Source organism: Mauremys reevesii, linkage group 11 (genome assembly GCF_016161935.1).
Source record: "Mauremys reevesii isolate NIE-2019 linkage group 11, ASM1616193v1, whole genome shotgun sequence".
Taxonomy (NCBI): Eukaryota; Metazoa; Chordata; order Testudines; family Geoemydidae; genus Mauremys; species Mauremys reevesii.
This window is the reverse complement of record NC_052633.1, coordinates 50,702,566-50,727,656: the sequence shown is the minus strand read 5'-3', so window position 1 is coordinate 50,727,656 and position 25,091 is coordinate 50,702,566. Positions and strand designations below refer to the sequence as shown.

Below are 25,091 nucleotides of genomic sequence, written 5' to 3'. Positions count from 1 at the left end.
TGAAGCCTTTGAATTTTTCCTGGTCATTGTTGAAAGAAAAATATGAGCAAAATTGATCAGTGCTCACTCACGTTTTTCAAAGATATAGGATGCAATTAAAGATCATTCAAAATATAGGGCTAAATTCTTCTCTATGATTCATGTGCAGAACTCCCATTGGAAGCTAAATGCACACCTCTGAGGGCAAAATTTGACGGATAAAGTACGAAAACTGAGAGGGAGAATAATCATTTTTTTTAGAATAAATGTCTTATTGACACTTTTAGTTAATTTACTCCCAGCAATTCTATCTCTTCAGCAATTTCTTCTTTAGGGCCTGATAGTACAAATCCCTGCTCAGACAAAATATTCATCAGCTTTAATGGACTTCAGGACCTGCCCTAAAACAGTATGAGGATGCAAAGAATACATCTATTGTATGTATTTTATGGGGGAGAAATGGAGATGAGGCACAAAATGTAAAGGATCCTTCAACAAAACAGATCCTTTCCATGATCTATTTATGAAATCCCTAGAAGATACTGGGGAGTGAGGGGGAAGGGAGGAAACAAAAAATAGGACTCTAAGCTACACAGAGATATTATATATAGGTATATATAGATAAAACTTAGGTGCTACCACAACAATAATGAACAGTAATATCACAATACAATTAGAAAGTAATAACACCAACCACAGAAATGTACTTATGATCAGAAAATATGTTCCTTGGCTGGGAAGTAATTTAATGTTTGGAGCTAGGGTTTGTTTGCTCAGGGAGTATCCTGGAATCCACTATATATAATCACTATAACTCTTTGGAAAACTTAGGGCCCCCAAACGAACACCTGTTTGCTCCATCCTGCCTTAATCTGCCACTGGCTATTAATTAGCCTCAACTCTTTTGGCAAAATAATATAACCAAGTAAAGTTAAGTTACATACATCACTCTGAATCTGCATCATGTGTTTTGGTAGTTGCACATTCATCGCATCAGGCAAGAGTGTATAGTTGTGTAGTAGCTGTTTGTAGTTGGTATTTGTAACCGCTTCCTGGGCTTTCTTAGCAGCTGTCACACTGAACATATCTAGGGGAGTGTGATACTTTGTCTTGCTGCTCTCATAACCCTTCTTGTACTCGCGTTCTGACTGCATTTTGGCCACATTCATGTAGTGAACCAGTTTAGGATCATCCTGCAGGCTACGGAATCCAACGTGTTTGCCTTTTTCTTTCTCATATGATTCTTTATACTTGTACTAGAGAAAAAGGAAAACAAAAGCTCATCACCTTTGGGAAAGGTAGACATGTTTATGATTGGTTTAACACTTTGAAATTCAATACTGTTATAATTACAGCTCATAACATATATCTTGCAATCATTTTGCAGACATTAACTGATTAATTAGGTTTGGAGAAGACAGTTGATGGCTTTCAGTCCTCAGCCTTTCCAAGCTGTACCTATGACATAGATATAGACAGCAGAGCTGGGACAAAATTTTCCGCCAAAACTAAAGCAGATTCAGTGACACTAAAACATTGGCAAAACCTACATGAATTTGCAAAAACTGTTTGTGTCAAACCTCCCCCCCTCAAAAAAATTCAGAAAAATATCAGAATGAAACATATCGATGTTTCACTTCGAAATTTCCTTCAATTTTATTTTTAAAAATTCAAACAGTTAAATCAGAACTTTTTTTACTTCTTTGTTTGCTGAAAGTTTTGAAAAAAATTGTTTTTGGTTCAACCTGAAGTCATATTTTTTCCATTTTTCAGAATTGCCAGCAAATGGAAAAATCCAGTATTCACACAGCTCTGATATACAGCTCTGATATACAGTCTATAATCTCTTCCCCCTCACTGTCCACCTTTTGTCTGTCATATCTTATGGCTCTACTCCACTCCCTCTCACAGCCCCATTGCCGTTTTTTTTCTTACAGTACTACCCAAACCAAACCCAAAAAAAAAAGGTAAGGGTTCAGGTATTTGTATTTGGGGGAGTAGGAGTAGTGGACTGGGGGAGTCTCTAGGTCTGCTGCTGCTGACAGGAGACAGGATTTGAATCCAAATCAGGCAGGGTTCTCTGCTGCTCAGCTGGCATCAGCTGGCATCACTGATTTAAAAGTTGCTGGGTTGCTGGCCCAGTTGATAGTTGATTATCCTGTTGTAAACAAGTGACCTCCAAATTTCCCCTAATTTGTGAGAGCAAAAAAAAAAAAAAAAAAAAAAATTGAAATTGGTTAGGTTTGTTGGTGGACAAAATAATGAGAGAATGGACTACTCCACCCAACACTCGATCTTGAGGTTCTTAAAAAGAAAAGTGTTTGGGGAAAATTTAGCAGAAGAAATAGCGTTCTGCCAACAGCTGCTGGAGCAAGCTTCACCATCATGGGTCATCCGCACTGTCTCCTGGGACCCCAAGCCTTCCTCCTAATCCTAAGAGATGTCCTGACCAGAGCAGGCCAGAGAAGGGACCCAGAAGACACTGGCATCTCTACCAGCTCTGGCTGAATCCCAGCCATCACCTGGGACATGAGATTGTGTCACACATGGGCACACATCCTCCCATGTGCTCATTTTCTTCCCCACTTTAGGCTCTTCCATACAGCCCGCAGCAGCAAATCTCAGAGCCTGGGTTGACAGACTTGCTCTCACAGGGCTCACTCTATAGCACTGAAAATAGCTGTGTAGACATCACGACTCAGGCAGGAGCTTGGGCTCTGAAGCCTTGGGAGGAGGATAAGCTTCAAAGCCCAAGCTTCAGCCTGAGCCACAACATCTGCTCAGCTATTTTTAGTGCTGTAGCTTGAGCCCTATTAGTATATAAGCCTGTTTGTTACCCTGTGATAGAATTTTGGGTTTGATTTTTGATACTTTTACATTCTTAGTAATAGGTGTGAACAAAGAGCAAAGACACTCTGTATTGCATCTGCCCACAAGCAGATGGGGTGAAGAGAGATAAGAAACGGAGCTAACCTGTTGCTGGGTAGACTGGGAGTTTAATATATGAGCGCACACTTGAAGGACAGGCCTGCTTCAACTTCAGGCAACTCGTTGAGAGGGGCAAGGGGGATAAGCGGGGAAGGAGGCACAAGAAACACTAAAAGCCAAAGAAAAGCCTGGCCTTACCCCTCTCATGGGGTACAAAAAAAGAGAGTTCTGAAGCCCCCAGACTCACGATGCTCCAGAATGGAACACAACCATAAATTGTAAGGGGTGGGACCAGGGGCGTGCACTACAGGTATAAAGCCTGCTAAGGAGGAGGAGGTGGGAAAAACGGGGACAAGGGGAAAAGGTTCTACTGGCATGCAAAGCTATGGATATGCTTGCTTGATTAACCCCAATAAACACTGCATTGCCTACACTTCGGACTTTTGGTCGTCTGCTTTCTGTCTGTCTGACAAAAACCAGGGGAGAGGCAAAGAGAAAGCCCCTAACAAGTCCCATGAGCCCAAATCTGTCAACCTGGGCTCAGACTCGCTGCTGTCTGCTGCCACTCACTGTATAAACATACCCTTTACCACTTCTCATTCTCATCCCTCTCCTTTTACCTTCTGTCTAATAAAAATCTGGCGCAGCCAGCCAAGACTGCATATTCTGCAATACTTCTGGAACCCTGTGACCAGAAAGAAGCAGCTAAACACAATTCCCTAAACAGCCCGATGCTGACACAAGTTTGCCAGGACTCAGAATGGCCGATAAGACCACATGTGCCTGTGTTTTTCAGGAGTGATTAAAAGTGAAAGTCAGAGACAGAAGCTGTATTTTCTATCTTTGCCATTCTCTTCTTATCCCTTCTTTGTGTGTTTGTCATGTTTTGTTTTCTAGAAAATGGGATCGGACTTTAACAACAACAACAACAACAACTGCTCCAGTCCATCTTAACTAAACTCTTCTCTTTTCTCCAAAAAGGACAGTTATTGTTGTCTTTATTATCATTGTCAAACAAGGGGGGATTTCCTTCTAAAAGCTATCTACAGCCAAAAGGGAAGAAGGAATATGGTTAAAATGAAAGCCTTACTTAGTACTTTACATTTCAAATGCTGTAACTGTTCTTCATTCTTTCTGTATCTTTAATAAAAGGATTTTTAATGTTGTGCTTGCCATGATACTAAGCAAGCTGAGGTCTCTGTCCACTAAGCCTTGTTTAAAAGTGTTTAATGTTGGACAGTTCAAGGTCATGTTTGTTGACTCTCTGGGCCCATATACGCCATCTAAATTAAAACAACAATTCCTGAGGAGTTAAGGCGTGCCAGAGGACTAGAACTATAGCCAGGGGCGGCTCTAGATATTTCACCACCCCAAGCACGGCGGCATGCCTCGGGGGGGCGCTCTGCCGGTCGCCGGTCCCGCGGCTTCAGTGGACTTCCCGCAGGCGTGCCTGCGGAGGTTTCCACTGGTCCTGTGGCTCCACCGAAGCCGCGGGACCAGCGGACCCTCCACAGGCACGCCTGCAGGAGGTCCAACGGAGCCGCGGGACCGGCAACCGGCAGAGCACCCTCCCGCAGCATACCGCCCCAAGTACACGCTTGGGTGCTGGGGCCTGGAGCCGCCCCTGACTATAGCACTTCAGAACTCTGCACAAATAAGCTGCACAAGAGGAACTTGAAAGAACTTGGCAGGACCAGAACTTCATTCAGACCTTATGGTGGGCATACTATATAAACAAGACTTCCAGGTAACCAGGGTTCAGATAGTCAAGATATGACTGTATGCAGCTTGTTTCTGAAGTCCAGATGGAAATCCATATCAGTTGATAATTGCATAACATCACAAAATAGTCAGTGCTCAGAGTATAGTATTATATGCTGCAGAAAGTTACAATAAAGTAGATCCTCCAATTTCTATCCAAATTATACTTACATCACTGGCAATCTTTTGGGAAGCTTTAGCAGCAATTACAGAGATGGCATCTGGTTTCAGATCATACCCTTTGGCAATTGTTTTTTTCCAGTCTGCTTTGTAATAAGCCTTAAAGAAAGAAAAAAGAACCAACAAATTTTCTTATTATGAGTAGTTAATAATCTTAACAGACTACTGTAAACCCATGTTTCTGTATTACAAATCTTACATTGAGTAACATTCATTTTAGGTCTGCTCAAGTTTACTACAAGGATAATACGGTGTTTTCAGGTAGTCACTTCAAAGCAGTGTAGTTAAACTGTCTCATTTTCTCAGTTAGCATTTTTGGCAATTTTTAGGGGAAATGGCCTTAACAACGGTAGTAAATGAGGTCTAGAACTACGTAATTTTTTTTTCTTCAAGTAGTAAATTTGCCCCAACATGAATTTGGGGGGAATCAAAATTATTCACAAATTAAGGTCAAATTTTGTGAATAGTTTCCGCTGAAAAAAACTGATTATTTTTTGCAAATGTTGAAATATATCTTTCTAACATTTAAAAAAAACACCATTTCAACATTTCATTTCAAAGTGACATTTTCAAAATGAAATGTTAATTCAAAATGACATTTGAAACATTTCATTCATCCTGAAAGTTCTTTTGGGGGTTGGCTTGAAACACACACATTTCCCGCCCCCCAGATTTTTGGGTTCAGCCACTGAACCAAAAAATAAGTCTAGGGAAGGCCCTTGCTCAAAAGCCCTTTGGACTTCACTGAGTCAATGGGAAATTTACCTAAGTAAAGGCTTCAGGATTAGGTCCTATGATCTTAAGTAAACTGAAGGAAGCAGAGTAGTTAGTTCAGGGATTGGTAACAGATTATCGCTCAGTTGTTGGTGTGACCCTGACACCAGATTGGCAGTGGTTCAAAATGACGATGCTATCTAGTGGACTATATAAAAGGAGTTGGTGATCTCTGGCCAGTTCCTAGAGGACAAATGTCCTCATCACCAAATTCATTATTATAATTGCTATGAAAGGGCTCCATCATTCCCTTGCTGGCAGTCTCAGCAGAGAACCGTACAGTGATAGGCTAGAAACACAGATAGATACATAGATACCAAAGCTAAGGATTAACTAGTCATAGAGATTGAACTATTGTCCCCCCCTAAGTGAAGTAAAGAAAGAATTTCAATCTCCACACTGAACTGAATCTGGACATTAAATGATATTCTGAGTTTCTTATTAATTCTAACTAGTCATTTTGGCCTCAGTGCAGCAAAGCACTAAAGCATATATTACATCCACCTGTATTCAACAAGGCACTTAAAGCACACATTTAGCTTTAAGTACATGCATGCAGGCAAGAGCTTTGCTGAACTGGGGCGTTACACATTTTCAGTATTGAAATTTTACACCACAAATATACCCCAAACCCCATAAACACTATACACTATAATAATTGAATAATTTATTGTCAAATACTCACATCGCTCATGTTTAATGCATTGACCTTGGCTTGAATAAATTGAGGAACGTCAGGGTCCAAAGTGTATTTGTGTTTCAGTTTCTCACCCTCCTGCTTATAATTTATCTAAGAAGGAAAATAATACACAATATCTCTTTTACAAGATATAAGGCAGGTCGCATCAACGTAATCATATACAAGTAGCAATGTTTAACTTCAATTTTACTACATGTATAGCCCTTAAAACGCAAAAGGTCTATTAGATTAAATTTGAGTCTTTATATTTCAATACATGAATATCACAACAATGGTATAAGACAATGAATCAGGAACATATACAACTGACAAATTCTGTCCTGTCCATAGTAGTGTGTGGAGAAACTGTTTACCTCACTCAGTTGCTTGGTATTGTGCTGAGCCAAAACCATTGGCATTGAGTCTGGTAGACTTGTGAACCTGAAGGTGTCTGGGTTCTGGCGATATTTCTTTTCATTTAATGCCTCTCCAGCTTTTTTAACCTTTTCAACATCCAGAGAACCCAGAGGACTCCATCCAATACCTTTGAACCAGCTGTTGTAATCTTGTTTATACAAGTTCTGAAAAAAGACAAATCCTAAATTGGTCAAAGATTGCAAAGAATTTCCCATTGAATAGCATTCCTTCTATTCAAGTGATAAGCACGTGACCTAGGCAGTGTGGTCTGCATTTGAAAGAAAATATTTATAGTTTCTTATTGGAGAAACAGAATGCTTTCCTTTACCCTTTTTATACTTCTCTATAATTTCCTGGGATTTTGTCCTGGGTGCCCTACGTGCCTTGTTTCATACATTTGTTAGATTCTCTCAATTAATATTTACCAAGTTCCTTTTCTCTTCCCCTTCTACGGTCCCACCTATTCTTAAAATATTCCTGCTACAACATAGTGACCTTGAGCATTCTTTGTTTGTTCTGCATTGTATAGGACTAGACTGGACTTTCTTTTACAATAATAAACTCTTTAGGGCAATGACTTGATTTTTGTTTACCATATTTCACCTGTTGTATAAGATGTGAAATTTATAGCACTGTGGGTGAAATTTATTCCACCTGCATAAAACCCAGGGTATCTTTGCAGGTGAAGTGCTAGGAGGTTGGGACCACTCAATCCATGGCTCCTCCCTTGACCTGCCCCCAACCTACTCTCAAACTGACCTTCCATGCTGGCCTTACAGAGGCTGGTTCAGAAACCAGTTCTGCAGTGTGGAGTGCACTGTCCACTCAGTCAACTGAAACTCCATTCCTGCACAACCCATGAAGGGTCTAAGTGGAATGTAGTGTCCTAGGTTGGTTCCCTGTACTGGGTTGACTTTCTAATAATAATAATAATAGTTATAAGTTTTGCCCACTTTTGCTGATAAGGAGCCACCTCATTATTATGTGGTCTCAGTCTGAGATGAGGACAAGATCAAGGGGCTTTCAAAATATCTCCTCAGTTAACCAAACAAATATGGGGTGCATTGCAAAACAAAGAATCAGTTTTGTGCTCAAGCGTGATAAAAGGCATTTTTAAAAGTCCTATGAATTCAGTATTCCAAAAGTACAATCTCTACTAGTATTCACATTCCAAAAATCCCATTGAGTTGGAATCTAGCCAGGAATGTAACACCTCCAAACTATCATCTGCCAAAGTAAAATTGTATAGTTTCCCCCCAAATAGATAATAAAGTCTGCTTAAATTTTTTTACAGGGATATGCTGAGTCCTAACACAGCAATGGGACCTTGCAGATAATAATAATAATAAAGCTTTTATTCTACTTTTCTTGGGATGCATTGTATTGTTTTTAAGCAACTATGAAATTGGGAAAGTTGAAACACTTACATTACTTTGAATTTGCATCATGTTCTTTGTAAGTTCAACATTCATGGCATCTGGCAGATACGTGTAATGGTGGAGCAGATGTTTGTAGTGGGTATTGGAGGCTATGTCTTGAGACTGTTTAGCAGCCTGGATACTGATCATATCAGCGGGTGTATGATAGTTGGTCTTGGTCTTCTCATAGTCCTTCTTGTACTCCCGCTCAGACTGCAACTTTGCCACATTCATATAATGAACAAGTTTGGGATCATCACGCACACTTCTGAAACCAACATGTTTTCCTTTTGCCTTTTCATAAGCTTCTTTGTATTTATACTGGAGGGAGAGGGAGAGGAGGGTAAATGTACTTTGCATATCTATTGGATATGTATATTGATATCTAGATTTAATATTTAGACAATAGAAAGGTGTCCTTTCTTGTAATGCTCTTTGGGGAAGGTACTGGAGGAGGTGCAGGTAGTTCAGATGGGTCAGCCATCCCAAATGGAATCCCCAGTGTCTGTATGTATAGTAGACTTTCTTGGAAATCTCCCAATATTGCCCTACTACCAGTGTAGCAATGGGGGTAGTAGTGGTGTGAGCACTAGTGTAAATAGGGCACGAGCGCCTACCCCGTACAGAACAGATTTCACACAACACTATGGTGAAGGCAGGAGCTCTGCCAACACTAGCACTTCCACTACTGCACCAGTGAAAGAGCACTGAAGAGAAACTTACAAAGGAAGTCCTGGGTTAACAAGGCCCATAAGTTGTATTAGAACAATTTCCCATCAACTGGTCAATCAATGGTTTAGCTATGGCAAATAAACTGAACACAACTGGCCAGCTCCCCTCTAGTGATTTAAAATCATTGGATCAGCCTCCAGTTTGTGCAATTAGCACAATAAAGCCTGCTGAGCTGTAGGTAGGTTCCCCCTCCACTGTATGGCAAAATATGTCCCAGGATGAAGTGCATCATGCCACTGTCATGTGCATGCAATAGATTATCTGGCAATTTACCATAGCCAGATTATGCTTTTTAATAGCTTTGTCATATAGCCATCTATGACAAATGGATTAAAAGAGACACTACAGCAGTTTCTGTTTATATAAAGCAATGAGATCAGAATAAAATAATCTTCTTCCCATTTTGCTACTAGAACAATCTGTTTTATCGGGAACCTTCTCAAATCCTTTCCATAGAGTAATCCTGGCAAACCACCTTGGCTGAAGGGAAGGAGGATCCTGTTGGAAGTCAGTCTCTCACTGCCCACGCAGAGAAGGTGGAATCAGAATGACACAAAACTGTGGGGGAATCTATGACCAAACAATGAGGCTGGATATATAGCATCTCTGCCAGAGCAGGCTAGCAACTTCTGAGAGAGGGTAAGGCAAAAGTGTCACATAAAGGTGTAGGATTAGAGCCAACTTACAAAGCTAATAAAAATCACACTTAACTAACTCAAACCAGAGCAAATAAAGGGTAACCTGCCTATATTCTATAATTGGAGGTATACCCATCTCCTAGAACTGGAAGGGACCTTAAAGGGTCATTGAGTCCAGCCCCCTGCCTTCACTAGCAAGACCAAGTACTGATTTTTGCCCCAGATCCCTAAGTGGCCCCCTCAAGGATTGAACTCATAATCCTGGGTTTAGCAAGCCAATGCTCAAACCACTGAGCTATCCCTTCCCCTAAGGAGACTGTATTAGTAATTATGTTAAGAAAACTGAAGTAGAATAATTTCTATAAGCATTTTCAACAAGATTTACATTTTAAAGGCCAGATCCTCAGCTAGCGTAAGTGGACATAGCTCCACTGACTTCAGCAGACCTATGTCCAATTACTCCAGCTGAGGATCTGGCCTAAATAGTCTATTAGAGAATTTATTACTTAAACTAACATTTTGAGCCAGACTGAGAATCTGTTACTCACACTTGTGACTCCAAAGAGACTTCTTGTGTGAGTAACTGCTCGCTAATGGGAGTAAGTGGTTCACAATCTGGCCTATAATGTAAGATTTTTGTTGAGAAATGACACAAAATTTACCTGAAATTGATACTTACGTCACTAGCAATGTTTCTTGAGGCCTTAGCTAGAGTAAATGGAATAGCATCACCTAACACATTGTTCCCCTTGGCTATCAAATCATGGTAATCTTGTTTATAATATGCCTAAAAAAAGAAAATTCAAATATTATTCAGGAGGGTTAATAGCACCATGTGAACTGCACGCAATTCAAATAGTTACTTCTGAGCTACTGTAAGTATTGCAGGATGTGGATGATGTAGTGGTACCATGCACCTCATTCACCATTTATTAGAATACATCCACATTAAATAAGCTATATTGGTTTGCAAATTCAAATTATAAAATAACAATGACAGCAACTAGTTTGTTATAATTTGATTATGTAGAACTGCATCTGCATATCAACCAAAAGCCAGGTGAATTGCTTACATGGTATCATTATTTGGACATACGCTACTTACCACTACTTACTTACACTACTCATCACTACCTATTTAATTAACAGCATGTGACTTAGTCATATACTTCAAGAAACCACTTACATCACTGATATTAGCTGCATTGTATCTGGCCTGGATAAACTGTGGGACATCTGGTGTCATGGTGTATTTATGTTTGACTTCCTCTCCTGAAGATTTGTATAACCTCTGCAAAACACATGACATAGTTAATCATTTCTTTCCAAGCATAATGAGCTCTAGATCACTGTGTATTAACTGAGGGCTCAAGTTTGGTCTCACAGACATATATTGCCACCTACCTCATAAAATCAGTGACTGCACTTTCATGCACAGGCTCTGATTTTACAGGCTATGTACTAGCCTATATGATATAAAAATCATGCCATAAGTTGTTCCACCAGAGGAAAAGCACATATAGAAAAATTAAACATTATTATGACACAAATGCACATAGAAACATACCCATCTGTGAAAGAGAGACAGCACAAGACAGAGCAGAACCTGGCTACCTTGCAATGACTAAAAGACATATTGTGAGTTACTGAATTTTATGAATTAGTGAAGATGGGAAAACCACAAGGCAGGAAAATGTAGTGTATCCATTACATTTGACAGTTCTGGTTGGATTTAAGTATTTATGCTAATACTGTCCTTAAAATGGCAGTAAATATACTGTAAGTATATTCTAAAAAAAGACTTAGTAAAATGGCACCTCACCATAGTGTTTTACTATTAAACCTTTTCCAGGACTGGAAGATTTTTGTGAAGATGGCAAAGCGTATGGATTAATGAAAGGAAGATCAGGAGATTCTCCTGTCCTTTTCAGTTTCATAAGTGCAAAATGGCCATTATGATCTGGGAGCATGAACTAAAACCTGAATCTGTTTTGTATGGTCACCCTTCATCCAGTGAAGCTAAAAGTGCTTTATTTTACAAATTTAATTGTGTCATCCTAGAGGGAGGCCCCGCTTTTTAAAGGTATTTAGCTATTGCTTCACTCCAGCATTGCAATGCCTAACTGGTTTAGGAGCCTAAGTCTCATTTTCAAAAAGGGTTTAGGCACTTAGGAAACAAAATCCCATTGACAGTCAATGGGATTTAAGCTCCTAGTGCATAAATCCCTTTTGAAAATGAGACTGAGGCATTGCAATGTTAAGTGCAGCAATGCCTAAATACCTTTACAAATCTGGACTGGACTCTCTGAGAGTCAATAAGTCTGAGGGTGTAAATTTTTTGTGATATCTGTAGTTGCACATACAGTTGTAAAAATATTTTTCATTCATTTCAGTGTTCCAATTTAAAATATGGGCCAGATCCTCAGCTGATACAAATCAGAATAGCATAGCTCTTTTGGATAAAATGCTGGCCCTATTGAAGTCAATGGAAATTTTACCATTGACTTCAACAGGGCTGGGATTTCACCCTTTGAGCTATAGTGATTTACACTAGCTGAAGATCTAGCCAATACAGCTCTCAGTAACCACAGTGTAAAATGCTGGGTGAGGTTTTATGGCCTCTGTTGTGCAGTAGATCAGACTAGATGATCATAACAGTCATTTCTGGCCTTAAAATCTATGAATCATTGGAAATAGGCATAAGTCCATTGAAGTCAGCAGAGATACTCAGTACAAAACCCATTATACATGTTCGTTGGGGTTTTGTGTGTATATGCTCATATCAGACTATATTAATATCACAACTATAAAAACTGCAGAACCCCCCCCCCCACTGTTTTTCCCTTTGGTATGGAAATATCTTTCCACAGATGTAATAACCACTTACAGGGAAATAGTGTGATTGTTTATTTCACTTAAACCGGTATGTAGATATAGATATTTCTGTAGACACTTCCTTATTTTGTTATGGTCCCTTTCTCCCAGGCTTACTCACATCATTGAGTTGAAGTGTATTCTGCTTAGCTTGGACCATAACCGGGGAGTCCACTACACTGGTAAATTTGATGGTGTCTGGGTGCTGACGATATTTGTTCTCATTCAGGGCTTCTCCTGCTTTTCTAGCTTTCTCTACATCCAATGAACCAATGGGGATCCAGCCAATGCCTTTCATCCAGCTATCATAGTCTTCTTTGTAGGCATGCTACAAAAAGAAGTGACCACACAGATCAGAGAGTTATGTTTGCCTTTGCCTGATCCCTCTGGGTACATTCTGTACAAAGAAGCATGTTACTTACATTACTCTGTATCTGCATCATGTTTTTGGAGAGTTCCAAGTTCATCGCATCAGGTAAGTAAGTGTAATTGTGGATCAGCTGCTTATAATTAACATTGCTGGCAATGTCCTGAGCCTGCTTGGCAGCCACAACATTGACCATATCTAATGGGATGTTATATTTGGTTTTTGTTTTCTCATAATCTTTCTTGTATTCCCGCTCGGACTGCATCTTGGCTATATTCATATAGTGAACCAGTTTGGGGTCATCCTGGAGGCTTTGGAAGCCAACAAGTTTACCCTTGGCAAGTTCATAGTCTTTTTTATAGTGGACCTGTCAAAGCACAATCAGACATAAAATACACTTTCTTTAGAGAGCAATTTAACCCCCCATTTATAAGGAAGCAATTTGTAAGAAACATGCATTGTTATACCTTAATAGCCCCCTTTTTTGCAGGGTACAAAAAGCCAAAAAAAAAAAAAGAACCCCCCATTTATAAGGAAGCAATTCTAGGGAAATTATAGCTATTAAATTGCAACAAATATAATTGTTTATCACTAAAATAATCGTAATAAAACTTAATACTTATATCTCTTAATATTTGTACAGCAATGAAAATGTAAACTAATTAATACTCACAACTTCCCCTCCACCCACACTCTGAGGTAGGTATTATTATCCCAATACTGCACATGGAGGAGGAGGGAAGTTGGAGGTATATTAAGTGACTTCCCCAAGGTTACCAAGAATCTGTTCCAAAGCCCACTGAAGTCATTGGGAGACTTCCAGTGACTTTAAGACCAGGCTCCAATTACCAACAGAGTCATGTTAATAACTCCAGCATTCATTGGACATAGGACTGTGACTAGAACAGGAGAGCTCATTGCCTCTCTTCATAACAGTAGAGTTGGTGAGGTTTTATTTATTCAATGCATGTTATAAATGAGTGTCAGATTTTTCTTGACACTTATGTATCATTAAAATACATTAGTTAAGTAACAAAACAATAATTTAAAAACAGACTCTATTAAAGTGTTCAGAAAAATAACCCACCAAAGAATTCAATAAAATCCCGCCTCAATAAACAATCCCTCAGATGCAATAGAAATGCAACCAATTTTAAAGTAAATCATCACTACATGTAACTAATAGTTAAATGAAATGGGATGATATGGGATGTACGTACATCGCTGGCAGCCTGTCTAGCAGCCTTGGCAACTCGGATAGAAATAGCATCATTTCTTAGGTCATATCCTTTTGATTTTAAATCTTCCATGTCCATTTTGTAGTAGTTCTGGAAGAAAATATCACTTTTGAAATAAAATCTAAGCCTCCATTACTTTATGTTAAATCAAGCGCTCTTACTCCAACGTAAACTTACATCACTAATATTGTAGGCATTAACTTTAGCCTGGATAAACTGGGGCATGTCTGGAGGTAGGTGATAATTGTGAATTATAGCCGCACCTTTGGCTTTATATAATATCTGCAACAGAAAGTAAAAAATAAATTTGTCAGTCAAATGCTTATAAATTATAAATGCTTAAAACATGCTGAGTCATATAGCTTGAATTAATCATCTTACATAATAGTAATACTTTTATGTGTACAATACTGTTATTTAAAAGGTGAAATCCTAGGCCCATTGAAGTGAATGGCAAAACGCCCATTAACTTCAACAGGGCCGTAATTTCACTCAGAGAGTATAATACCTACATGTACACACACATACTCAAACCTGTGGTAAGCAACCATTTGAGTGACTGACAAAATCTGGTTCCCCAACAGAGGTGATTTTCTGGTAACAATGAATTGTACTCAGTACATTTGAGAATAATTTCATGAGTGCCCTTAAGATAAAAGGCACTCAGTAAGGGGAGGAGGTCTTGTGTATAGGTATCACAGAGGAAACTCAGATTACTTGAATTAAGTTTCACCTGCCTGTGCAGTGGAACCACATTGACTGAACTGCATGTGGAGATATCCACACCAATGAAGGGAGGGGCAGGATTTGTCTGATAGCACTTTGAGAAGAGGTGAACTGGCACATTTGACTTCAGAATTCAATTTGTTACCGTATATAAATCCACTAGAAATATCAGCACTTACATCACTCCTCTGGGCCTGGTTGATTTTAGCCTGTACTACAACAGGCTCATCTTCAATCTGGGTATACTTAATAGTGTCCGGATGCTGGCGATATTTTTTCTGTTTAGAAAATAAAAAGTCAATGTTACATTTTCTTGATGGCTAAAAGTACCTTTTAATCTATTTCCATTGCACCTCTTTGTAAAAGTGAATGTAATTTTACATCAGACGTGTCCTTATATACAAAGAAAATTTTAATCATAGTGACATTAGGTATTTTCATAAACAAACAATTACTGTGTTGCATTTGCAACATTTGTGTGTATGAACATGCCACTGTACTTTCAAAATGGAAAATCATATGGAGAGATATGATTTTGCACACTTTTGTTACCAGTTCATGCTCTCATGTGCATATTTTGCACATGCAACGTAAGTGCACACATTTTAAAATGTTGACCTTGGTGCCTATCTTCCATTGGCACTAATGGAAGCTCTTGACCCTATTCTGCGTTCTTTACTCGTTTATAACCTCATAGCATTCACTGGGTTACACAGGTATGAGAAAAAATAGAATTTGGTCAGTATCTTCTATTTCCTATGCATCATACTGCAATCTATAATGATAGTGATCATACTATGATCATTATTTTCAGCTTAGTCATTTATCCATCATCCCACTGAAGTCAAAAAGTAATCACAAACAGAGAAGTGTAGGTGAAAAAGACAACTGGAGAGAAAACATCTATATGCATAAATTGCAAACCTGGACGAAACCATCACATTTGCCATTAGGTAAAGTTTCATTGCAGGCCTCAGAAAATTATATAAGCACTTGCCATTGGATGTGTGGTGTCTTCTTTTAGGAGTAAATTAGGCACATCAGACCATATCCTGCAGTGTTAGTAGAAATCCAGATGAATTTCAGTGCACATTGGTGGCAGGATATCCACCAATCATTATGTTTATTCTTGTTCACTACGACTCATCCTGTCTAACTCCAGCCTATCATATGTGAAATATGAAATAATGGCAGCTCTCTGATTCTCTGCTGCTGATGGTTGTGATCTAAAAACTGAACAAATTTTGCTGAGATGCCTTTTCAACCTCAGGAAGATCAGAAGGAAATCTTCTTGTCTTGCCTATTTTTTTCTTTCTTGTCGGTTCAAAACAATTGTGGAAAGTGGGCCCGGCACTCTTTGTGTCAGTAATACTCAGAACCAGGGGTGGCTCTAGAAATTATGCCGCCCCAAGCAGGGCGGCGCGCTCGCCACCCTTCCCCGGTCCCGCGGCCGGGGCAGAAGTGTCTGCGGCGGGTGCGCTGTTTCCGCGGCTCCGGTGGCGGGTGCGCTGGTTCCGCGGCTCTGGTGGAGCATGCCTGCGGGAGCTCCGTCCGAGCCGCGGGACCAGCGCGCCCGCCGCAGTCATGCCTGCGGGAGTTCAAGCGGAGCCGCGGGAAGAGAGGACCCTCCGCAGTCATGCCTGTGGCAGGTCCGCTCGTCCCGGGGCTCCGGTGGACCTCCCGCAGGCATGACTGCGGAAGGTCCATCGGAGCCAAATGCCGCCCTGCTGGGACAATGCCGCCCCACGCGCCTGCTTGGCGCGCTGGGGTCTGGAGCCGGCCCTGCTCAGAACTAGCAGGAACGATGTTCGGCCTCCAGGAATTCTTGGCTTTTTATAGTCCCAAACACTGCTCAGTAACAAGAACACTTAAATATTGTGTAGGAGGAAACCAATACATGAAAGAACATGTGTTTTTAATATTGGTGAATATCAGTATTCGTATCAAATACTCTTTACCCATTGGACTGATCTTGCAAGGAATTCCCATTAAAGTCATGGATTGGTTGAGAGGGTATTTCACATGTACATGAACAGCATGATATACAATGTGAAGAGTAGTGCCTTGTTGCCTTAATATTGCCCTGGTGTGCACTCAATTGGAATAGTAATTAATTTAATTACATTATATTTCTTTACCTCATTGAGAATGTCTGTAGCTCTCTTAGCCTTCTCTGCTTCCATGGACCCAAATGGCACCCAGCCACAACCTTTCATCCAGCTATTGTAGTCAGATTTATATTCATTCTGGAACAAAGACAAATGAGGAGTTCAATGAAAAGAGAATGCTTCCATTGGTCTGAATTATCCATGTTTCAAACAGTCATAGCTGTAAGGAAGCTTGAAATGTTAATTTTTATATCAACAAAACTGGAATTGCCTAAGAGGCAAAGGGGAAAGAGGGGAATGTCCTTACAAAATATAGAGAGGCCTCTATATCTTTATTACACCATCAGCATGATAGGCTGCTTCCTTCGTGATAAAAGTTTAGATATCTGTGCTCCCTTGAATGCATTCATGAAGCTCCTGTTAACTTGAATGCATTCACCTGGCACTGTATTCTATTCACAAAAGAAGACCTTTGCAAAGGTATAATTAAGGTTGGGAATATCTATACCTTAAACAAAGAGTTTTTTTTTTATACAGTTCAGGTACTCAATTGCTATGGTAATAAGAGCCATAATAATGCTTATTAACTAACAGCTCATCTCGCTACTTTGGTGGGGCCGCTAGCAGTGGAGACACATTTTGGGGTAGCGGGAGAGATCTCAACTGAGAGCAGTTGAGGCAGTGTTACATGAGCACCTCTCCTTTCGTCACCTCCAGCCCCCACTTTGCCTTCAGTATGTTGAGGCTGCTTCTTCTTTTCTCTCCCCCTGCTCCAGGGAGGGAGTGGGAGGGGGTGTGTCACATGGTGCATCTGGGCTTGGGCCAATGGATGGTACACATGGTGCAGGGCTAGTGATTGGCTCCTTTTTGGTGGTGGTGGAGAGGGGGACAGGGATTGATATAGTTTCCTGTCTGGGTAAAGTAGCCATTGTGGGCTTCCTGTTTCCCTTCGCACCCTTAAACTAGTATGCTGGATTTCTGGGGATGCCAGCAGCAGGGTTGATCACCAGTTCCAGGGTCTGGAAGGGATTTTTCCCTTGTGACAAAACTGCATGATGAGGGGTTTTGCCTCTATGTCTCACATGGCTTATGGCTCCCCTCATCTCATCTTTTCTACATCTGGCACTAAAAGAGGAGTGAGTCAGGATTCCTCCCATTTCCAGTAAGGGTCCCTTGGCAGGCCTGAGGGCACAGAGGGGGCATGGCCTTCACCCTCACCCTCAGGTTTATAGTACAGTGGGGTCTGGAGACCTAGTCTAAGAGTGGGAGAATTGTGGAATTCCTCCACAATGCAGGTGAAGGCTTTAGGCCTAAGACCTAGAGGGGGCCAACTCAGAGAGATGAAGGAAGGGGTCAGAGGTGAAGCTTGCCCTGAACCATGGCAACCAAATCATAAACATTTCAGATGAAGAAGACTTTTGATTGTTTTTTTGAGAAAGTTAGCAGCTGTATAGTCTGCCTTAGAGGTCACTCCTAATTTCTGTCTGATGCTTAGTGAAACACTCTTGCATATCATTTTTCAGTGCATATCTAAGACAATCCTTTTGACATACAGTATTTGTAGCCTCGAGCATCTCCACGTTAGTTACATTGACAGAACTGGTCAGTAATAGCACATACTGTTAGTCAATATCATATATTTCTAGAAGGCTTTGTATTTTCAGCACTTATGCTAACTACCAGCATGCTTTGCACTCACACTTCACTTACAGTGAATTGTAAGTAACCTGTTTGCATCAGCAGAACCTTCATAGAACTGGTCCATAATACCACACATATCAAAGCATGACCACTTACATCACTCTGCATAGAATAGGCCTTCTTTGCAAGTTCCACATTAATACTGTCAGGAGGATAAGAGTAATTATGTAGGAGATGCTTGTAGTCTATGCCGCTCGCGATAGCCTGAGATATCTTAGCCTGAGTGATTGGAATCATGTCCAGAGGTGCTGTATATCTGCTCTTTGACAATTCATAGCCCTTCTTGTATTCATGCTGTAGAAAGGAATTCAATACATATGTTTTGGATTAACACAGAAAACAGTTTTTTAAAACAGATATTCTTTTCAGAAGAAAGCTACCTCCTGGCAACATTGAATGTTTTAAATAAATGCAATATCTGCTAACTCCGTGAGATGTATTAGAAACAGATAGAATTATAAGGCACAGAATATTATTTTTAAAGAAGTTCCTCAGATACGAAATGGTAAATAATTTGCTGTCATTAAACTATATTTTGAAACTACTGTTATGAGATATCCACCATTAGCTGTCAGACAGATTTAAGCCAAGAGTGTCCAACACCAGAGTACAGACCTTTAGCACTTAAGCTAAGAGAGCAATTTCATTAGCTGGCAGCTAATGAAATTAGCTGATAGCCTGTTATCCTTCATATTACCCAGTAGAGAGGGATACACCTTATTAATCTGTTACACAAACAAGCCACATTCTGGATAGAATTTCACCCATAGTTAACTGGGACTGCACACTGAGGACTCTCAGAGATGCTATATGGTGGGGAGGGACTAGACACCATCAGCTGTGCCAGAGTGTAGGCGGTATCACAGCTCTGCATGCAGGATAAGGGTTCTGCATGAGACACAAACAGCTGCTGCATGGGGAGGGTTGGAGAAGAGCCATTCCCCCACCTACCTTTACATTTTCTAATTAGCCAGTAAGTGCCTCAGAGCCGAGCTTTTGTCTCTGATGTCTATAAAAGACCTAGCACACAGTATATAAATGAATAAACAACAACGATAAAAGAAAGACACTTACATCACTCTGCTGTTTAGCCACCTTTGCAGAATGTAACATCTTGGGATCATCATGAATGCTCAGGGCTCCAATCATTTTCCCTTTACTTAGTTCATAGTCTTTCTTATATGCCACCTGCACAGTGAGAACATATATGTGAAACCACACTTCACATTTACAGCTAAACTACTGTGGCTACATTCATATTTCATACTTACATCGCTTGCAATTTTACTATTAGCTTTAGCTGCAAGAAGTGGAATTGCATCAACTTTGATTTCAAATTTCTTAGCTTTAGACCTCTCCCAGTCATACTTGTAACAGTTCTGCAGACGTGAAAATAAATGAAGTAAGATATGACATCTAATACTAATCCATCAATTAGAGGATAAAATAACAATTACTGTCAATATTTTGGGCTTCTAATTAACATGTTGATTGTTTAGAACATTCATTTAAACCCAGTTTATCATATCAAACTTTTCAAGCTTAATTCTCTTTTACACAAAGACTATTTTGCACCATTGTTGAAGTGGGCGTAAAGATAACTGATTTCCACTTTAAGGCCATTCATTTTATACTGACAATGGTTAGGCTGCTGGTGAGCTGTGACCACTGCCCATCATGCTGACCAATACTATCTCATTGTTCACCCTTGTTCCTCCCTCTGTCTGTATCTATCTGTTGCCTCTTGTCTTATATTTAGATTGTAAGCTCCTTGGGGCAGCGACCACCTTTTTGTTCTGATTTTGTACAGCTCAGTGGGGACCTGATCCATGAGTGGTTCTACTAGGTGCTATGGAACACATATCATTTTTTAGTTATCTGGAGTTTTTTCACATCTCCTAATATTTATTCTTGTCATCAGTATTATTTAGAGTTCTTACTCCAGGTGCAAGTATAAGTGCTTTGTTATGAATATTTCATGTCATCTACAGGAAGGTGTTACATTAATACTTACATCACTCAGATTATATGCATTGACTCTGGCCTGGAGGAATAATGGAGCATCTGGTGGCAGGTGGCATTTGAATTTCTCATTTTCGTGTTTAGCTTTATAATTCAACTAAAAACAATCAGAAATATTCATATAAGATACAGCCCATAGGACAATAGATAGGTCACAATGATTGGTTAATACAAGAGGTAAGCAAGAGGGTATATTTTTGTTTCAGATCAAATTTCAGTTTTACAATATTCTGTTTTTCCTGTTTTTTGCTTATCTGAATTTGAGATATATCTTCACTCTATAAGCCAAAACCTCAGCTGCTGTAAATCAGCACAGTCCCATTGATTTCAGTGGAACTACGCCAGTTTACACCAGCTGACACTCTATTCTCTGTCTTCAGTGCACTCCCTAATGCAAGTTAAACAGCTAGGCCAGAATTTTTTACTTTAAGAATAAGAATCCTTATCCAGGTCTGAAACAGTTACATTTGTTATCAGTAATTCAGCTCAGTTCTAGTTAAGTAACATTTTTGAAACAGATGTTTATTTTTGCATATCAAGTAGAAAGGCAAGAAAGTAGAAAACGCAGTGTGTCAATGCACTAGCCTTTCCCCTGTGAAGAAATAGATTCCCATCTTAATTAAATCACAAGTGAAAATGAGACTGATGATCTCATTCTGGTTCCTGTCTGTGCACTAAATCCACTCAGTTGGGAGTGTTAGTTCAGTCAAGATCCAGGACTAGAATAGCACAGGTGTTACATTTCAGGATTGGGATGCGTTGGCAGAAATATATATAGAGAGAAGCTTGCACAATGCTTGACCTTGAAGTGTCTGGATCTAACCAGTTCTTTGCTCTTACAAGCACTAAATTCACTCAAATTTTTAAAGCAAAAAGTTAATCAGTCTAATATGGTTAATATGTCATCTTATGAGTATTCTGTTACATTTATGTCATTATTTTAAGTGTCCACAATTCTCTGCTGCAAAAATAAACACAGCAGAATTATGGGCCTTTTCCATTGACTTCAGTGGGCTTTCCATCAGGACCTAGCAGTATAAATCAATTGTTTGTGATCATTGTTAAAAACGAATAAATAATATGGGACCAATCCCACATGAACTGTCCTTTTTTTCCTGGACACAGAAGAATTTCATTGTTTTTTCTTGAAGTAATTATGACAAAATATAATAGAAACACATTCAACATATAACACCACCAATCTCTAATACAGTACTTTTCATCTACACATCTCAAAGCACTTTACAAAAGAGTTAGGATGATTATTCCCATTATACAGATGGGGAAACTGAGGCACAGAGAGGGGAAAGTGACTTGTCCAAGGTCACCCAGCAGACCAGGGGCAGAGCCAGGAATATAATCCAGATCTCCTGAGTCCCAGTCCAGTACTCTATCCACTAGAACACACTGCCTCTCTACAGAACACATGTTAAAGAGTACCAGTGTCTTTTTGACATGACCAACAAGCAATTTTGTTAATCCACTTTGGTTTATTCTGTCTGAGGGCCATACAGCTGGCACATGATGAAGAGTGATGTCTGAGCTAAAACTGATGAGTTAAAACTGAACTGCCTGGTACCATGTTCATCCATACAGATGTCCATTGTGAAGGTTCTAGCTGGGAGTTCAGGTTATTTTCCCAGATCCTTTCAATACCATAAGAAGTAGCTGACTAGTCTGTCAAAAGATTTTTAACCACCCTTTCTATGCACTGGAGCTTCTATGCAGAGGCAGCCCTCATTTGGCCATCAGTTAGGTTTTGTTAAAGGACAATTGGACCAGATTAATTGGTCCACTGTTCCAAGAGGGTTTTATGAATGTGTGCTTTCTTATAGGTTCACATAATGTCAATATCAGTAACAGACTCGGTATGAAGGGGCAGGAGGGAGACTGTATTTAACTATTCTGGAATAAGAGACCTCAAAGTGCTGAGTACCCTCAGCTTCCATGGAAGACAATATTAACTGTGGGCACTCGATATCTTTCAAAAAGTGCTCAGTGCTTTGCAGTATCAGGCCAGAAGGGCCAAATTATGCCCTTCTGGCCTGATACTTACTTTCACAAACATAAATCCCATGGACTTCAGTGGGAGGTAAATGAGGGTAGAATTGGTCCTAAAACAGTTCACCAATAAAGTATTTTGTCTCATTATATTGGCCTGATGTTATTTCTGACTATAACTGGAGCTGACCCTTCCATTTTGATATCCACTAAGTATCAAAGAAATTACTGTAGATACTTTGAGATTTGCATTTTTGCCCCTCTGCCTCCCCTCGTAATCCACTTAGCAGAATTTATTATTAAACAACATTTGAAGCCAACCAGACACCTAGGTAGAACTGTAAATAATCTTTAGTACATTCTGGTTGACAACAATCAGTTGCTTATAGCTGTAAGACAAATACAGAGGTGACAGAATACAGGGTAAATATGTGCTAGATCCAAAACTCCAGATCAGACAACACAACTTTGAAGAGGATTTGAAATCTGAATCTTGATCTGAATTTGAGACTCAGGCCATTATCTATATTTTAGTACTGTAACCTCATTGACCTGCACTGGATCTATTACAGCATAGCTGTCACAAGAGGAGGTCACAGAAGAGTCATAGAAATATTTTACATAAATCAGCGTAAAAGTGTGATTTGTTATGTTTTGCTTAATTTGTCAGACTACTTACTTCACTCAGCTGCTTGGTATTGATCAGTGCTTGAACTTGTACTGGAGAATCGGTCACTTGTGTAAATTTGGTTTGATCAGGATGCTTTTTGTAAGTATTCTGGAGGAATAATAATAAAATATGTTTCAAATACACACATATAAATAAAATTTGCTATCAAATAAGATACTGTAATATTGCAATACCAAATACTAACTGTACCCCCAATAATGATACATATTGTAATGGAATATAAAACTGTATGATAATAATTAGCCACTATGTGGTGCCATGAGTAACATAAGTTACCAGAGCCGGTAACAGCCAGAGCTTGGGTTTGCATTAAAGGATCTTATTGTGAACACATTTTGTGTATCTCTCTGGAAAGGAAGCTCTGTAACTTGTCCATATCTGGAACAGAAACCTGACCTGCAAGAAGCAGCCCTGCAATCTACCACGTACCAGATGTACATGGCACTTATAGTCTGATCCAGTGGGTCTCATGATGATTTATTCTATAAAAATTAGAAAACAGGGGGCAAAGTTGTGTTTAGAACATTTGATGTGAAAAACCCTACATAGAGCAGAGCAGCAGCCTTCTGTGGTTATACCTCTCCGAAAAAAATAAATAGGCTAAGCACATCCTGACCACTAGGTGTCACAAGAAACTCCTGAAAACAATACATATGAATGTGGCCTTTAAAAATCACATGTTCAAATAATCCAAAACACGGGGAAGTCAATATTAATCTCTCAATTGACTTTCATGGACTTTGGGTGAGTCCCTTCTGCAACTAACTGGTTTCCTTTCAACAATTATTGCCACATACTTACATCTTTGCACTGGTCTAATTTCTTTATAACTTCATACTCTTGAGTTATGGTTTGAGGGAAGTAGCATTTTGTCTTGTCCTCCTCATAATCTGCTTTGTAATTTTTCTAGGGAATAAAAATGACATTAGATAGTAAGCAGAGTGATCTTGCCTTGCAATGAGAATATGGTGAAATCAACATAAACACTGTCATACTTACATCACTCTTCATGGCTGCAACATTCATGTAGTGTGTATGATATGGGTTCTCATAGCTGCCTACATAATGTCCCAAAATATTCTTTTGATATGCATCTTTATATTTAACCTGCGGGGGGAAAAATCACATATTTATAAATATATATAACTGCGAAAGTTATGTCTGAAATACAGGAACAATTACAACAATACTTACATCACTGAAGCTTTTCAGAACATTATCAATTTGAAACTTTGGAGTGTCACAATAATTAATGCTTGTTGCTTTTGACTTTTCATAGGCTTCCTTGTATAATTTCTGCAAAATAAAATAAAATCAGGTAATACAGAAGATTTAGTGGAATTCATTCATTTCCACCAGCAGAAATGATACTCTGACTAAAGCCTTTACTGATAACATTTTGAAATGACACTAAGAAACAAAAGCAAGCCATCAGCTTGACAAGGCAATAACCTGCTAATGTAAAAAGCAGAGATGGGATTGAGCTGCAAAGTTTGGATCTGTATCTATGTTTTGCTGAAATGTCCATGTGATAGGTTCTAGGATGTCAGTCCATTATATATAGGGGGCAGATGCAAAGTTCAGATCTAATTCCAGAGCCAAACTTTTCCAAAGATCATGGTGTTCAGATCCTGGGTTTTGGTACATCCCTGTCTCTGGTGAAAATTCTGAGGATATAAAGCAACAGTGGGAAGAGCAGGGAACAACCTATAGTTAAGGCTATTTTATTTTCAGATTTACTTTTCAGGTCGTTAAGCACAAGTCAATTTATGCAGCAGTTCTGCTTCTGAAGAATAATTTTTATGCAACATGTTAAACTAGAACATGTCTAGATAGAATCTACCTAGAATCCCTTTC

General features: G+C 39.5%; 1 protein-coding gene across 31 annotated transcripts in view; it reads right to left on the bottom strand.

Annotated features, from left to right (window-relative positions):
• Positions 1 to 25,091, bottom strand: part of NEB (nebulin) — a 193,063-nt gene that overhangs the window by 150,737 nt on the left and 17,235 nt on the right. For all 31 annotated transcript variants that reach the window (XM_039494923.1, XM_039494935.1, XM_039494927.1 and 28 more), the window contains 21 exons: positions 24,429 to 24,530; positions 24,234 to 24,341; positions 24,036 to 24,140; positions 23,223 to 23,321; positions 20,535 to 20,639; positions 19,792 to 19,899; positions 19,595 to 19,708; positions 18,617 to 18,814; positions 16,850 to 16,957; positions 14,891 to 14,989; positions 14,163 to 14,267; positions 13,968 to 14,075; positions 12,803 to 13,114; positions 12,502 to 12,708; positions 10,693 to 10,797; positions 10,186 to 10,293; positions 8,146 to 8,457; positions 6,676 to 6,882; positions 6,308 to 6,412; positions 4,840 to 4,947; positions 924 to 1,235 (listed from right to left, as the gene is read on the bottom strand). In XM_039494923.1, the coding sequence (XP_039350857.1) occupies positions 924 to 1,235; positions 4,840 to 4,947; positions 6,308 to 6,412; positions 6,676 to 6,882; positions 8,146 to 8,457; positions 10,186 to 10,293; positions 10,693 to 10,797; positions 12,502 to 12,708; positions 12,803 to 13,114; positions 13,968 to 14,075; positions 14,163 to 14,267; positions 14,891 to 14,989; positions 16,850 to 16,957; positions 18,617 to 18,814; positions 19,595 to 19,708; positions 19,792 to 19,899; positions 20,535 to 20,639; positions 23,223 to 23,321; positions 24,036 to 24,140; positions 24,234 to 24,341; positions 24,429 to 24,530 (3,135 nt within the window). The remainder of the gene's footprint in view (positions 1 to 923; positions 1,236 to 4,839; positions 4,948 to 6,307; positions 6,413 to 6,675; positions 6,883 to 8,145; positions 8,458 to 10,185; positions 10,294 to 10,692; positions 10,798 to 12,501; positions 12,709 to 12,802; positions 13,115 to 13,967; positions 14,076 to 14,162; positions 14,268 to 14,890; positions 14,990 to 16,849; positions 16,958 to 18,616; positions 18,815 to 19,594; positions 19,709 to 19,791; positions 19,900 to 20,534; positions 20,640 to 23,222; positions 23,322 to 24,035; positions 24,141 to 24,233; positions 24,342 to 24,428; positions 24,531 to 25,091) is intronic.